This window comes from Schistocerca piceifrons, chromosome 8, assembly GCF_021461385.2.
Source record: "Schistocerca piceifrons isolate TAMUIC-IGC-003096 chromosome 8, iqSchPice1.1, whole genome shotgun sequence".
Taxonomy (NCBI): domain Eukaryota; kingdom Metazoa; phylum Arthropoda; class Insecta; order Orthoptera; family Acrididae; genus Schistocerca; species Schistocerca piceifrons.
In genome coordinates, this window is record NC_060145.1 from 418,042,357 (window position 1) to 418,057,855 (window position 15,499).

At 39.4% G+C, this 15,499-nt stretch overlaps 1 protein-coding gene across 1 annotated transcript; it reads right to left on the reverse strand.

Annotated features, from left to right (window-relative positions):
- Positions 1 to 2,930: 2,930 nt before the first annotated feature.
- Positions 2,931 to 5,030, reverse strand: LOC124712397 (GATA zinc finger domain-containing protein 14-like). Its single transcript, XM_047242694.1, has 2 exons — positions 4,009 to 5,030; positions 2,931 to 3,327 (listed from the first exon to the last, which is right to left on the reverse strand). Exons 1-2 carry the CDS (start codon positions 5,028 to 5,030, stop codon positions 2,931 to 2,933), a joined length of 1,419 nt encoding a protein of 472 aa, XP_047098650.1.
- Positions 5,031 to 15,499: the final 10,469 nt, after the last annotated feature.

Here is a 15,499-nt window from a genome sequence, read left to right on the forward strand (position 1 = left end):
AGGAAAAAACTATCGACTAAAATTGAAAAAATTTTTGACCACTCATAGTGGCTTCTTCGTCTTGGATTTTACTGACACACACACACTCGCCTTTTTCCATTAATCTGTTAGAAGGAACAAGTCCTTTGTTTTCCTTCTTGAACTCGAGTATAAGTTAAGGTTTACCTCCGTTACGTATTCTTCATACGCAACGACATGCATCAGCATGCAGAGAATACAGCTGTAGCCGCTCCACTGAAGCTTGGGAAGGGAATTTTCTACCTTCTACTTAGGGTAGTGGCAACGACTACGTGTATGCTACGGTTTTTTGCGTATAAAATCTGAAAATTCACGAAATAATCATTTATATGTAGCATAACCCTAATATGAACAGTGTTTTGTGCTTAAGCACGTTCTGGTGTGCTTGTAAATCATTACCTCTAATAAAATTTCCTACATTAACATAGACATATAAACATACAATCTTGAAGTTCAGGGTCTAGCTACTATTAATATGTACAGTGTTTCATAATAGCGGCACGCCCTTGTGTGCGTGTATCATTTTCAATTAAAGTGCGCTTATAGGCGTCTTGTGTTATCATGGGAGAAAAAATAGACATTTTAATGCATTGGTTGTCATGAAAATCTATGTACACGAATAATCACACTTTCATAGCTTCAGTGCAGCATGAAATTCTGTATGACTTTTTTTTTTCATAGTTTATTTTATAGACGATTCCCTTGCTTACAGGTTGTCGATCACACTACTTACCTGTTTCTCGTATAGCGGCGACATCATTTTCATTCTTTGTGACTGTAAATTGTTATATGTGTGAAAGATATAATTTTGACATGATTTTTCCTTTCATGTTTCAAGTGGGTAAAGTAATTCATACCTTCCTTTAGCATACATGAGTGAAGCATCGCTAATGTTGCACTTTGTATCAGGTTTTTCGCATTTTCTCGTAAACTCGTAGAGTCTTACGGTTTTAATTAAGTTGTTTCTTGACGTTAGGTATACCTGTTTATACGCGGTTGTCTTAGAGTTTGATTTTCCTTAAACACTTCTATGTTGTTTAGGTTCCGTACCTGTACAGAGCTTCTTTCGCCTTTCACACATTCATACATACGTTTATACACAAAAAAATATCTACCACTATAATATACACTTTGCTGGTGGGGCCCTTTTTCGGTACCCTGCACCATTCCGTCAATATTCCAAAATAATTCAGGGTGTGCTGAGCATCGTCCCCTATACTAATAATACTTACAACTAAATATTTCTTCTTACATACATAACTGCCTTACAGTCCATTAATGCGCAACATTCCCTATTTTCCTCCTTTACACTTTAGCTTTCGTACATGTACCCTCGTGTATAGCTTATATATTCTACAAAGTTGTTTGCTGAGTGCTTCAGGTCTTTCCTAACGTTAATGTGTGTCTCTCTCTCTATAAACCCTAGGTATTTGTTTTGAGAGCGATTCAGTTCATTACTCACGCTGCATAGGTCTGTTTATTATTACCCTATTTTAAAGCTTGTGTCACTCTTTTCCTTAGTCACAAAAATTCCCGCGTTTACCTTGTTGTTCATTCTGAAAATCGCTAGCTACTGTGTAATGTAAATGTATGCGTTATCTCCTTGATTTCCTCTTTGCTGCTTTTTCCCTATATGTAAATGTGTGCTGTTCTCGTGTACATAGCCTTTCTTCCGGTTATATATCTGCATTATTTATTTATTTATTTATTTTTCTTTCTCCTTCCGTACAAGCTAAGATTTTACTCAGTGTAATATAATATTACAATACCGTCCATGACCAGTATGTACTTGTATGTTCACTTTTATTACGTAATACCAGCTTATAATTAAATTTTCTACGTTACTATTTACAAGACTTGTGTACCCTTTCCTTTCTTGTTTTTGAATGACTTTCGTCTCTGTGTCTCATAGTAAGAGTGGTCTCAAAACTTTTAAACTTTCCGCGCATGCGCGCTTACGTACCACGACTGGACTGTAGGTGCGGGGAAAACTCTGCATTGTTGGTGAACATTATTCGTGATAGCCACCATCGTGTAATAGTCACGTGACGCCTGGACTCGACCGCGCATGCGCCTTTGCGCTTTGTATACGCTCAGCTGATCGGACATGGAAGGGGGGAAGATTTCTCCCCGCCTCGCTGCCTACAGCGCGGCCAATGACCTCGTCTTGACATGCAGCTATCGCGTGCTCATGAGCTGAGCGTTGGATTGCAACTTCGACGTGTGGTTTGTTGCTCGTCTCAAGCGAACAAACTCTGACCTTCGCTCTAATTTGTCTTTGTTCCCCTCTCTTAAATAACTGAGTTAGACTACAAAAGTACCGTATGGTTTATTTTATAGTGTTAAGACTCACAGTAACACATGTTTCATTAGGTGTGGTTAGCTATGCGTTTTTGAGCTGGCATACGCCCCCAGTTGTTCGCAAGTTTCTTAGGTTAATGATAGCAATTTTACTATGTGATCCAAGGTTGTACAATTTCAATTTTGCTAAAATAACATATAACCTTTAATGAAAAAATTCCTTGATGTCCTTGTGGGGGTATAACCCTTTCACCTTGCCCGTTCGTGTGTTACCTAACAGATAACATCCTGGATGAGGTTTGTCTATTATAATGAAAGGGCCATCATACAACAACTGCCACTTTTTGTTTAATGCCTTAATTTTAGAGGATTTTGGGTGGGTACGTAATAGTACTTCCTGTCCAATGTTAAATTCTGTAACCTTTCCTATCTTTTTGTTGTTATTACAGCCTGCACGAGGTCACTTACCTTGTCCGGTGCTTTCATCTCTTCTTCACATAGATCATCTTCTACGGTCGCATCCTGATCATATCTTAAAAATAATTGTCTAAGATGTAATGTGTGCTTGTTTGTGCCCCCTGTTGTAAAATCGGTCGGCCGGTGAGGGCTCATTACGACCGATTGTTGTTTACCGGGGGAGACAAAGGCATTGCTTCAGTACTGTCCGTTACCTCTACAAAGTGTACTGAGTGGTTATTCTGTCGCCAATTAGTTTCCGGGCCGCTGCGTGCAACATTTTCTTGCGACCGGCCGTCGCTATTCCTCCTTGGTCTATCATTCCTATTACAGTAACTATTGTAATTTTCATTTGTGTTCCGCCTTTCATCACGCGGGCCTGACCAATCATTCACGTGATTTCTATCATTTCCATACCGGCGTGGACCGTAATCTGTACTATACCTTCGGTCTTCACGTCTCTGTGGCGCCGAATTCCTCCGATTCCCGTAATTCCAGGTTCCATTATTTGGCCTTGTCGCATACGGATGCCAACTGTGTGGGTTTTGTCCACTGCCATTAAAATGATATCCGTTACCGTTGTTTTGATTGGTTCCGGAATATTCATTCCGATTACTTGTGCTCGGCTCTTCTTCGTATATTAGATCAATTGAGTCAAGCACGGAAAGAAAGTAGTCAAGGTCGTTTTCCGGTATGGTTACCAATTTTTCGCGTAAATTCGCGGGTAGTCTGTTTTTCAGAATTTTGAGAACGTCTACGTGCGGTATTGGATTGTTCCAATAGCGCGTCTTATTCAAGTACTTTTCGAAATACTTTCTCAACCCGCCGTTTTTTAGGTTGAACGGTTGTGGGTTGAATACCTCACGTCGCAGTCTTTCTTGGACCCCAACAGACCAATATTTCTCCAAGAAAGCCCGTTCAAATTGTTCGTAGGTGATGCACTGTTCAGCCATGTCTGTGGCCCACAAAAGTGCGTCGCCTTGTGTGAAGCCTACTACATATCTAATCTTCTGTGCCTCAGTCCAGTTTCTTGGTAAGACATTTTTAGATGCTCTTACAAATACGACTGGATGAGTTTTTCTGGATTCTGTGGAGAAAACTGGAAACTGTCTATGTTTCAACAGGCTCTCATCGACTAGAATCGTCGAGATGCAAGGCGACACGCCTACTGCCTGTTGCAGCACCGCGTTTGGCGAATAGCCATTGTTTGCCTGTGCCGGTGCGTGCACATACGCTGGACAGGGCGCGTGATGTTCTGCGTTATTTACATCGTAATCTGGCACGGGCGAATAAGTGTCGCGCTGCTTGTTGCTTGACGTAGGCAAGTCATTTGAAACATTCAGTCTACCAGCAATTTCCTTGCGTATTCTGTCCTCGGCTACTTTGATTTCATTACCTAATTTTTCAAAAAGTTTTGTTTCCCGGTCAGTTATTGATTCATTTACATTACCGTTTTCTAAAGTTTCATTTATTTTGATAATGTCGGCGTTGATACGTCGAGTCTCCTGTTTCAGAAAACCGACTTCTTCGTTAACTTTATTAACTTGGTCAGGTATTTCTTCACATGCGGACTGTACTCTTGTTAAATTTAATTGAATAGCCTGTACGTTTTCATGTATTTCTTTTTGTACGGTTTGTGTTTGATTGTGTGTTTCTACTATTTCTGACAGTTCCTGTTCCTGTTTGTTTGTAAGATCTGACAATTTCTTTTCTAAATCATTTGCCAATACATTGTATACACTATTGACGGTTTTGATGACTTTGTCTTCGATCTTTTGATCGATTTCATTGGTGAGTTTATTTAAGCGTTGATCGAAATGTCTGTGCATGTTCGCCAGTTTTGTGTTCGTTGTGTTGTGACTGATCTTTAAATCAGATAATTCCTCGCTCACGTTTGACATCAGACTATATAATGCCTCAAGCGTAACTGACGAAGCTTGTGTGTTTGTATTTCTGCCATTATTTGTTGCCATTGTTTCTCTGCCACGGTCTGATTGAATCGAAACCGGACTAGGTTCACTGATTTCACGCGAAATATTTTCATCTGATCTGGTAATCGATGCTTCATCGACTGTGCACAAGGTTTCATTTGCAAGTGGTTCGTTATTGTTAATCCCTGTGGAGTGCAATTGAATTGTATTTACTTCTACATTATGTTGTGCTGAAAAACTAATTGCGTCATCATTTACGTCACTATTGTCAGAATCGGTGACGTGTCCATGAACATTTGTTAAATTAAAGTTCTCCGATTCCATTGTGAAGATATTATTTTTATCTGTACTTTACTGTTAATCTAAATCTTTAAATTCTCTCGCAGTTGAATTAATAAAAATATCTCGCGATTGTTATTTGTTGCGCGTCGGAAATTTACAAGATGGCGCACTACGTCTTCTAATTCTGCGATTGTTGAACATAAAAAGTAATTATCAAAGTGTAATTGTGTGTTGCCACAAACACTACCAGGATTTTAATATGGACGGAAAAGGTTCTGCTTTAAGTGGAGCTAAGCCAAGGTGCAGCCACTGCATGCGTTTGCGCTTTCCTACCTTAATTACGGCTGAGCTGCGTCACTCACGATTACGTCAGGTTTGTAAATCCTTGTCCTTGTTCCTTCTGGTTATTGTGCCATCCGTTTATACAGTTAATACTGTTTCACTTTATTCATCATTTTCCATGTGCGTCATGTAACAGAGAAACAGTAATTAGTACAAGTACATTTGTAGCACAACAATGAAGTACTTACTCTTTGTTCCACCAGCACTGTCCCTGTCAGCGGTCGCCAGCGTGGCGAAATAAATAAAAAACATTTTATATTTTTAAATTCCATGTCATTGTTGATTTAATCAGAGTTCTCACCTTGGACGTAGAATTAGTCCTTCTGCCACAATATTAATTCATTTGTCGCCATCGATGTTCTTCTCTTTGTTGACCGTGTGTACCATCATGAGTTGGCATCGGTTCACTTCACGAAGACGGTGGAAACCAAGGAATACAATGCTACGTTGCTTTAAATAATTTTCGTAACACTTCGATACTTTTCACTATTTTTTATTCACAACACAATAAGACTTGCTGTGCTCGTCGCACAAACCATAATTACCAACCATATGGCTGCCTTTCCGCACAGTCCAAAAATCACGTCCATCCTCCACAAAGCAACAATCGAAAGTGTCCCTTAGCTCCTTGGAGTATCAAACAAAAGAGAATCCAATGTGAACTATACAAAGATTATAATATACATGCTTCTCAATTTATCTTTGGCGCAGCTTTTAAGATATTGTATGTCTCTGCATAGGAATGTGTCATTACAGTACCAATGAGCGTTGCTGACCGTGGTGTGTCAACGGAGTCTTTGAACAGTACCACATTCCTCCTTCCCCCTCCCCCCAAACCTCTGCACAGTCATCATGAACGATTGAATGCAGATGCAGAAGAGGGGGTCAAGAGGCAGGGAAGGTAACTGCAGCCAATGGTGCCTCCCTGCCCACACCCTGGTATACACTGCACGGAAGACTGTGAAGACAGGCCAGAGATCCAGTCACAGGGTGCATGCCCACATCCAGAGAGAGACGCTGCGGTTGCCTGTCCTACAAGAGGATCTTCTACAGCAGCATGATGACTATCCAGGGGTGTATCATCCACAGGCATCAGTTTGGGCAGCTGGGCAGGCGCCAGCATCGCTGATGCCAGTGCCGGGGGCAGAAGCTGCAGCGACGATGGTGGCAGAGTGTCGATCTCCATGGGCACCACAACGGAAGGTACCAGCCTCGATTGCCAGAGGGACAGTTATGACTGCAACTGAGGGTCTGAGCGACATGCTGGATCTGTGGACAAACATTCTGCCGCACAATCACTGACATACTCGCACGTGTGTTGCAGCTGCTTTTGATGGCTCTGCAGTAGCCCAGGAGCACCATGGATGACATAAGATGAACGACTGATTGCTTTGGCAATAGCTCCATACTCCCAATGCTGGCTCTTTCCCAAGACTTTGTAAGGATTTCTTTCTGTGGCTGAAATTTTGTCCGACCTTGTGCAACGAATTGTTTCTGCAGCAGTCACAGAAGTAGCAGTTCTGTCGGCGAATTGCTCTCACATGGGAAGGAGCAATAGGAGGACAGGAAAATTTCCAGTATCTGATTCTGTGTGTGGGAGGAATGAAGTTTTTCCATATGATTTTTGAATGTTCGAATGAACCATTCAGTTTCATGTGCGAATGAACCATAAGTGGTACATAACTGTTGGAAGTCTATTGACATGAATTGTAACCTATAGTCACAGACATTGACCTTGAAAGATTTTCAAGACAAAAACTGGAAGACAAAGATGATACCCCACTTGCAGTAGTGGTGGATGTATGGGGACAACAAAAGGAAACTTACTGTATGTGTCACTAACAACCATCCCATGTTCCAGAAATGATCTGTGAAATCAATATCAGATCCCAACGTTGCAATTTTTGCCCCATCTCACGTAGGACTAGCTTTGCATGACTGAACAAGGTCATCAAAGACCGATGATTTGTCAGCAAGCAGAATCATATTACAGGATACCAGCAGATCAGTAATTGCAAGTCAAGTGCAAATTAGTAAGATGTGTACACTGCACATTTATTATGTGACCCAGACAGTTCAATTCTTTCTTGAAAAAGGACCTCTTTGCAGCACCTTAAGCTAGCATCAGAAGGAACTTGAAGCAGTTTAAATTTGCTAAGCGCTCAGCAGGCGTACAAGTCACGACGAAAATATCACCTAAATATCTTGCACAAGAAGAGACTTTTGCTGTTAAGTGTATCAAGAATCGTTGATCAATAGCAGGAGTTACAGTACTTCCGAATGATAGTCATTGAAATTGGAACAAACCTAAGTGAATGTTTACCACAAAGTATTGCTTGAACTGTTCATCAAGTGGTAACTGTGCATATGCCTCATGCAAATATATTTTGGAAACTGTCTGCCATGTCTCAGTTTGTCCATCAGTTCCGCCAGGCTTGGAAGAGGAAAAGAATCCACTGCTGTTGTCTCAAAGTCTGTGAACAAATTCAAATTGCCTGATTGCTTCTTCAAAATGACAATGGACGATGTCCAGAGACTTGCAGAAACGAGCTGGATAATGCCATTGTCTTGCCGTCTTCATGGTTCCTGAGGAACTAGCTCAAGTAATGCATGGGGGACAGGTTGGGTGCAAAAAAATTGCAGATACGCAGTGTTCTTCACAGATAAATGTGCTTCAGAATCATTAGCCTGTCCTATACCTGGTTCAAACAGTTCCTTCTACTTACAACACAAGTCAAGAACGTTAGTGTGAGGAACAGAATTACTGGTTTGTAAAACATTGTTCTGAACACATAAATTGAACAAGTCAAATAAATGTAAGCTAATAATGTCTGCACTGTTTGTAGATTGGATACATGAAAGGAAACATACTTCGTCACTCCCTGAAAAGTTGATGGCAAAGTACACATACCAAGGACTGCAATTTCGTGGTCATTATAGGCAGATAAAATAGAAGCAGGCTGCTGTAGATGTGAGCCACCATTTCTGTCATAAGCGTCTTTATTTCTCAGGGAAATGGAACCACCACTTTTAAATTAACGAAAAGTTTGTTTGCCTGCTGGAGTATTGCACTGGAGGATTTCCACAATGCAGAAGTGTTTGGTTCAGTGTGCTCCTCAGTGAGAGGTGTGGCCCTTACCGTATGCACCTGTTGATAGTGTAGCTGTGGCCGCCTTGCACTTGCATGACAGCAGCTGTTGCCCAGATCTTGCTTGCCATGTAAATACGCTGACTGAATGTGACCCACATGTTCACACTGAAAGCAAGTTGCATTACGACATTCTGACCATGCCTGGAAAAACACTGAGGATTTGTTTTTCTACCAGTATCTTGCAAAACATGGTGTGTGGTATTAGATGGAAAGTTATTACTTCCACTGTTCTTACTGTTACTGCTGTTTGTCTGAGCTCTGTTTCTAATTACTTGACCATTATTCTCTACATGAAACTGAGTACCTGGTACACTACGAATAAAAGAAACACATAGAGCCTTAAAATCAACTTCTGTTGAGTCCACAGTTGTCTGAGATTCCACTATAGACAGAACTTGTTTTTAACTTGGGGTCTGGCTGTTTTAGATTTGTAGTGTGAATGCATGCATGTCAAACACTCTATGTAACAGCATCATGTGACATGACTTCACTATAATTAATTCCACATGGACACTTACACTTGCAATGTCTGATGAGATCTCTAAATTCTGATATACTCTGTTTGACTGACTGAGCCTGCTGCTGCATCAGACGAAAAAATTTTAAACCACATAGCTACTGTATGGAGTTCACTATTAAAATTATCATCCAACTATTTCACAAGATTATTGTCTGTGACTTTCTTGGAAACAGTTTTGACACATGATTTGACACAGAGGCAATACACATCAGGACCAATGTGGACAAAAACTAAGCACTGTGATCCATACCTGTTAATTTGCAGGCGACAAAGTGCGTCCTATAGTTCGACCATTCTCCATTTTGACGGTGGTATGGGCGAAATTTTTGAGCAGCTGCTCTCAGCAGTGCTATTTGTTTTTGTAGTATTGACTTCAGTTGGCTGACAGTGAGCAATAGGCGCTCAGTCTGCAGTGCTGAAACTGTGCAAGCTCAGTTGGAGACATTTCCTGTGGAAGCTCAGACATGGTGCAGTATGGTAGGACACACTAAAATGACAGAACAAAAACGGGGTGACAGCCAGAAACATGTGCACAACTCGCAAGCAGGGCAGGCAGCTGGTGTTATAAACGAGCATGTTAAGCTCCAGTTCTTGTCAGTATTTGTTAGGAATAGAGGAAACTGCATCTGTCCAACCATAAATGTGAGTTCTTTGATTGCTCTGGGAGATAGCTCATCTGAAGTACGCCATATGAAATACTGGAAATGGAAATTAAAGCCCATGCATTGGGGAATAATGCGGGAGATCCGCACTGCCATACTAGGCAAGCTCCTAATGGAGGTGGTTTGCTGTTGCCTTCCTCCAATCGTAATGGGGACAAATGATGATGATGAAGACAACACGACAAGACCCAGTCATCTCATGGCAGGTGAAAATCCTTTATCTCGCTGTGAATCAAACCTGGGACCCCGTGTTCGGGAAGCGAGAACGCTACCGCGAGACTACGAGCTGTGGACATATGGAATATTAGTTCGCTTTATTACATGAATGATAAAAAGTTTTATCTAACTTAATACAATGCTTTGCCACAGGAGTACCTGATAATTTTCAGCTGATATTGAACATTAAGGCATCACTTGATGCACACAGTTATAACTCTTCTCTTGAAGGACAATGTTCAACGTTTGCAAAACTACATTTCGATCTGACACTTGAATAACTCTTTAATCCTACTCAATGATGTTACAGCTTGAGCTGAGGCCACGAACTGGGAGAGTACTTCCATTGACCCCCACATGAGGACGTTGCTGTGTTCAGAGAGAGGATCTCTTCTTTAGCTTCTCCCATTTGTCATTGTGGATGCAGTGGGACATTGTTAATGTGCCTGGTATCGATGTGCATGACGACTGTGGTATGGCACTGTAAGCTATGGACAATATGACAAATTGTGTAGATTGTACATATATATTTGTATACCATATCCATTGAGAAAATATGTAATCTAAGTCAGTACAAACTTTTATTAGAGTATCAAATAAAAATCTGAAGTAAATCTGTTACCAACTATCCAAGGTTATTGATAATGTTTTCTCTTCATATAGGGTGTATATATTTATATACTACTTACATTCAGAAAATGTGTGACCTGTGTTGGTCCAGAAGCTTATAGGACTGTTGTACAAAAATCTGAAATACATTGGTAAAGAACTTTTCGAAATTTTTGGTAACAACAGTAAACAATAGCTTGTCTTTATATAGTAGTAAAGATGAATCACACCAATTGAAGATGGGTAAATCCCAAAACACTAATTTCCATTAATAAAGTTATAAAAAGTGGCTGGTTTTGTGTTTATAGAAGTAAGTTTTGTTATTGGAACAAATCTTGCTGAGCAGCTTCTCAAAACAGAATACCACGATTTTGCATTTGCATGATACTCGACTTGAGTGTAAGAAATAGAAAGCAGAAAAATAAAGCAAAAAAGCTTCGAATATTATCAAACTGGAAACAACAAAATTTTGGCAAAAAACTTGAATTCACAAATTGAAAACAAATATAGTAAAGTAAGCCACCCAAAAGAAATAGCAAATTTTGTGAATGTTTACTTCAGCAATAATGTTAATATATTACAACAGATATTTCCAGACATGTACACCTTACACACCCAGGACCAATCACCAAACTAAATGGAGGGAGAAGCGGCACAAGTTGTATGGCAATTCAAAAATTAAAATGTCGACGTGTCTATCTGAAATCTCGGTTTGTGACATTAAAGAATGCGCAAATACCACAAAACTTGCACTAACAAAAATAACCAATGAATCGTTCAAACCTGGCTGTTGTCCTCAGTACCAAAAGTAAGCAATTTCAATACCCATTCTTTAAAATGGTGATGCAGAAAACATAGAAACCTTGAGGCTAATCTTTATACTATCCTCCAGTTCCGAAATTATTGAAACACTAATGAAAAATACGTTAACTTTCAGCGTGAGGCTGACATAACATTACTGCAGTGGCGGGAAATAGGAATGTGCGGCGGAATGTAATTTTCCGTCACGTTAGCCACTGTCGAACATATATTTAAGGCTCCTGCAAACATCTGACAAGTCTGCAGGCTTAATAGTTTCTGCTGGAACCGCTGGATGGTAGCAGCGGAATCACTCGAAAAATTAGCTGTTTTTGAAATCGTTATCTCTACTTGTTTCATAGGCATTAGCTGACATTGGAGATCTCTCTGCTTCATGCGTTTTATGGGCTTTTGTTTTTCTTTTGTGTTCGAAATGTGCAGTGAGGAGGAAAAGCAACTGAAAAAAAAATAGTTTACAAAGTTCTTGATGGTCTACATATGATGAAAATATTTGATGACGATTCAGGTTACACATCATCTGAAAATAGTAGTAATTCTAAGCTTTTTTAAGATGAATTGCTACATACATTTATCATATCGCAATATTCACAAGATGACTGTTTATCATTTTATTGTCATAGATTGTATTGTTGTGAGGCATTCTTCTGCAGGTAAAGCAGGAAATCAATGTGATCATATGACTCCAGTGAGTGTAATATTAGACTACGTGTTTCCCCAAGTTTCAGATTGTATCACACCCTAAATTAGGCTTTCATCTTGTGTTTTACGTGGTTTTTCAAATTTAAATTCACATATTTGCTTATATATTTGTATGCTAGAACTCCTTTTCAATTTTTTGTCGATGATTATTACCATAAAATTGAAGTTTAATCTGTGTATTCAGATTTAACACTAGTAATATTAATATATATGTGTACAAAGTAGAAAGTCTAATAAATCTGAAAGTGTTTTGCAATTCCAACTACATATTTATACACAAGATTTACAATGTACAAAAAAAAATGTATTATAGCAAGTCCACAGGTAATGGCAGCTGACTACAAGACCAGCACTGTTGGCATTAATGAAGTACATAAATAAATATAACATTCTTTTTAACGAAAAACATCGTCTCACATCCAGAAAAGCTATACAGCATATCCTCTAGAAGTCATTCTTAAGGCACTGGAGAAAGGTGATCATATGAATGGAAATTTTCTGGATGTATCAAAGGCATTGGACACATTTGACCACAGAATTCTATTGCATAAATTAGAGTTACTAGAAATAAGATATATGGCTCTGAAGTGGTTTAAGTGATTCCTGGAAAACCAGGTGCAATGAGCGGAGATCTCATATACTTTAAAAGGATTTCTTGTTGCACACTTGTCAGATCCAAAATACGAGGGCGGTTCAGAAAGTAACCTCCGATTGGTCACAGTGCGGGTTGTGGGGGGAGTAGCGACGCCATCTGTGCGTTCATGCACTCAACAGGTCAGTCGGCATCAAGCCGTGGTCGAGTGAACGTCGTACCTGCGCTAGTTTAGTTTTTGTGGCAGTTTGAAATGTGTGCTGCAATAGAAAACCCCGACAAATGTGAAGTGCGTGCTGTCATAAGGTTTTTTACAGCCAAAGGATATTCTGCAGCAGCTATTCATCGTGAGCTTTGTGCCATGTACGGACCAAGAGTTATGAGTGAAGGAGTTGTCCGTGAATGGGTACGTTTACTTAAAAGTGGACGAGAAAACGTTCATGATGAAGAGAGGAGTGGTAGACCATCATTGGTGACTGACGAACTCGTTCAGACAGTTGATGCAAAAGTTCGTGAAAATCGACGTTTCTCAATGTCAGAGTTGTCTACTGGTTTTCCACAGATTTCTAAGACTCTCTTGTACGAGATAGTGACAGCAAGATTGGGTTACCGTAAGTTCTGTGCACGATGGGTGCCCAAAATTCTTACCGACCACCACAAAACTCAAAGAATGGCCTCTGCATTAGACTTTCTGTCACGTTATGAGGACGAAGGAGAACCATTGTTAAACAGAATCGTGACCGGTGACGAAACCTGGATTAAGTACGTGAACCCTGAGACAAAAGAACAATCAAAGATGTGGGCACATTCAAATTCGCCTACCAAACCAAGAAAAGCCTCGCAAGATTTTTCTGCCAGAAAACTGATGGCACGGTATTTTGGGATGCCAAAGGGGTGTTGTTGGTTGAATTCATGGAACGTGGTACGACCATTAATCAAGACGTGTACTGTGAAACAATAAAAAAGTTACGACGGGCTATACAGAACAAACGCCGTGGTATGCTGACTTCCGGTATCGTTTTTTTGCACGATAACGCCCGTCCTCACTCTGCTCGCAGAACAATGGCCCTTCTTGAGTCCTTCAAGTGGGACGTTATCAACCATCCACCTTACAGCCCAGACCTGGCGCCAAGTGATTATCACCTCTTCATGCATTTGAAGAAATGGCTCGGGTCACAGCGGTTTGATGACGACGAAGAGCTCAAAGATGCGGTCACAGGCTGGCTCCAGGCACAAGCGGGTGATTTTTATGCAGAAGGAATTTCAAAGCTTGTGAAGAGATACGATAAGTGCCTCAATCGCTATGGAGACTATGTAGAAAAATAGTGCAAAGATGTAGTTGTAAGATGTATATATTAAAATATTTTTATTTAACTTGGTGTATTTTTTTAAATCAACTGGAGGTTACTTTCTGAACGGCCCTCGTATATTAACATGGATGTCCCACAGGGAAATATATTAGGCCTAAACCTTTTTCTTATTTATATTATTGACTTTCCACAGAGTGTCAGATGTGGAGAGAAAATAATGTTTACTGATGAAAGCAACATAGTGATCACAGGGCAAACTACAAAACAGTTGAATGAAAAGTCTAACACACCTATAAAATGGTCAGTAAAAAAATGAAGTAGCTTAAATGTGAAAACTAACTGTATGTACTTATGATTAAATTAACAACACAATGATACTAGATGACAAAGTAACAATGATGTGTTGGAATGTGTTATGGTACCATATAATTGGAGTTAAATGCAGACTGCCATTTAAAATGGTCATAATGTGTAAAGGCTTTGGCAAAGAGACTATCAACCATATGTTACACTTGACAAACTGTTGCATTAGTGTGTAATATTTCATGCCTCAAAATGATCTATTTTGGATACATAGAATCAGTGCTCAGTTATTCAATGACGTTTTGGGAAACAAGTGATGGAACATACAGATTGTCTTCAAAAAAGGCTGTATTGATAACACTAAACAGTAGCAGTAGGGCCCATTGCACGAATTTATTCAAGAAGCTAGGACTGGAGTGACCTTCCCATGTGAATACATCATCTAGACTGTATTTTACATAAAAAATCATCTGTGTACTACATCAGTACATGACCATGAAACTAGATCCACGGTCTACTTATATCTAAACAGGAAAAACGAGTCAAAACAGAGAATAATATGCTATATATCAGCCTAAAAGAGTACAGCACCCTGTCACAGAAAATTAAAGATATAAATGAACTCCTGAACAAAAGTTGTCAAACTGTAAATGAATGTTGAAAATAGCTATAGATAGACACTTAATATTCGTAAATACCATAAAATGTTTATTATATTAAAGTTAATGCACTGTAAACGAATATTTAAAATAAATTTATGTAGCCACTTAATATTCATAAATATGATATGTATAACACATCAGTATATGACACAATTATAAATGTTGTAAGACAAAGCATAAGATCTGTAACAACTGTAATAATCTTTGTATATTTATTTAATAGTAAACACTGTGTCAACAATTGACAAAATCTATATAATTTGTATTGTTTAATGGATCAATAAGTATCAGCCGTCTTAAAAAACGACTTTTGCAGGTTGATATAGCTTACTATGACATCTGCCAGTTTACATGATCATAGTTCATGAGCCTGTGCCCAGCAGTCTACTCAAAAACCTAGTATATACCTTTTATCTGTATTTTGTTGAGGAGTTCCTTCATAACATTAATAAATTTATAAGGGTCACCACGTTTCGTTTTGTTTTCCTGTGTTTTTATTTTGTGGTTCACGTAACTTTGTGCAACCTGCTGTGCCACAGTCCCATAGTTAGAACACTGTAGAATAACAGTCATCACTTATATTTGAATTTGATGGGGATAGGCTAAACTCTGACTTCCCGATATCA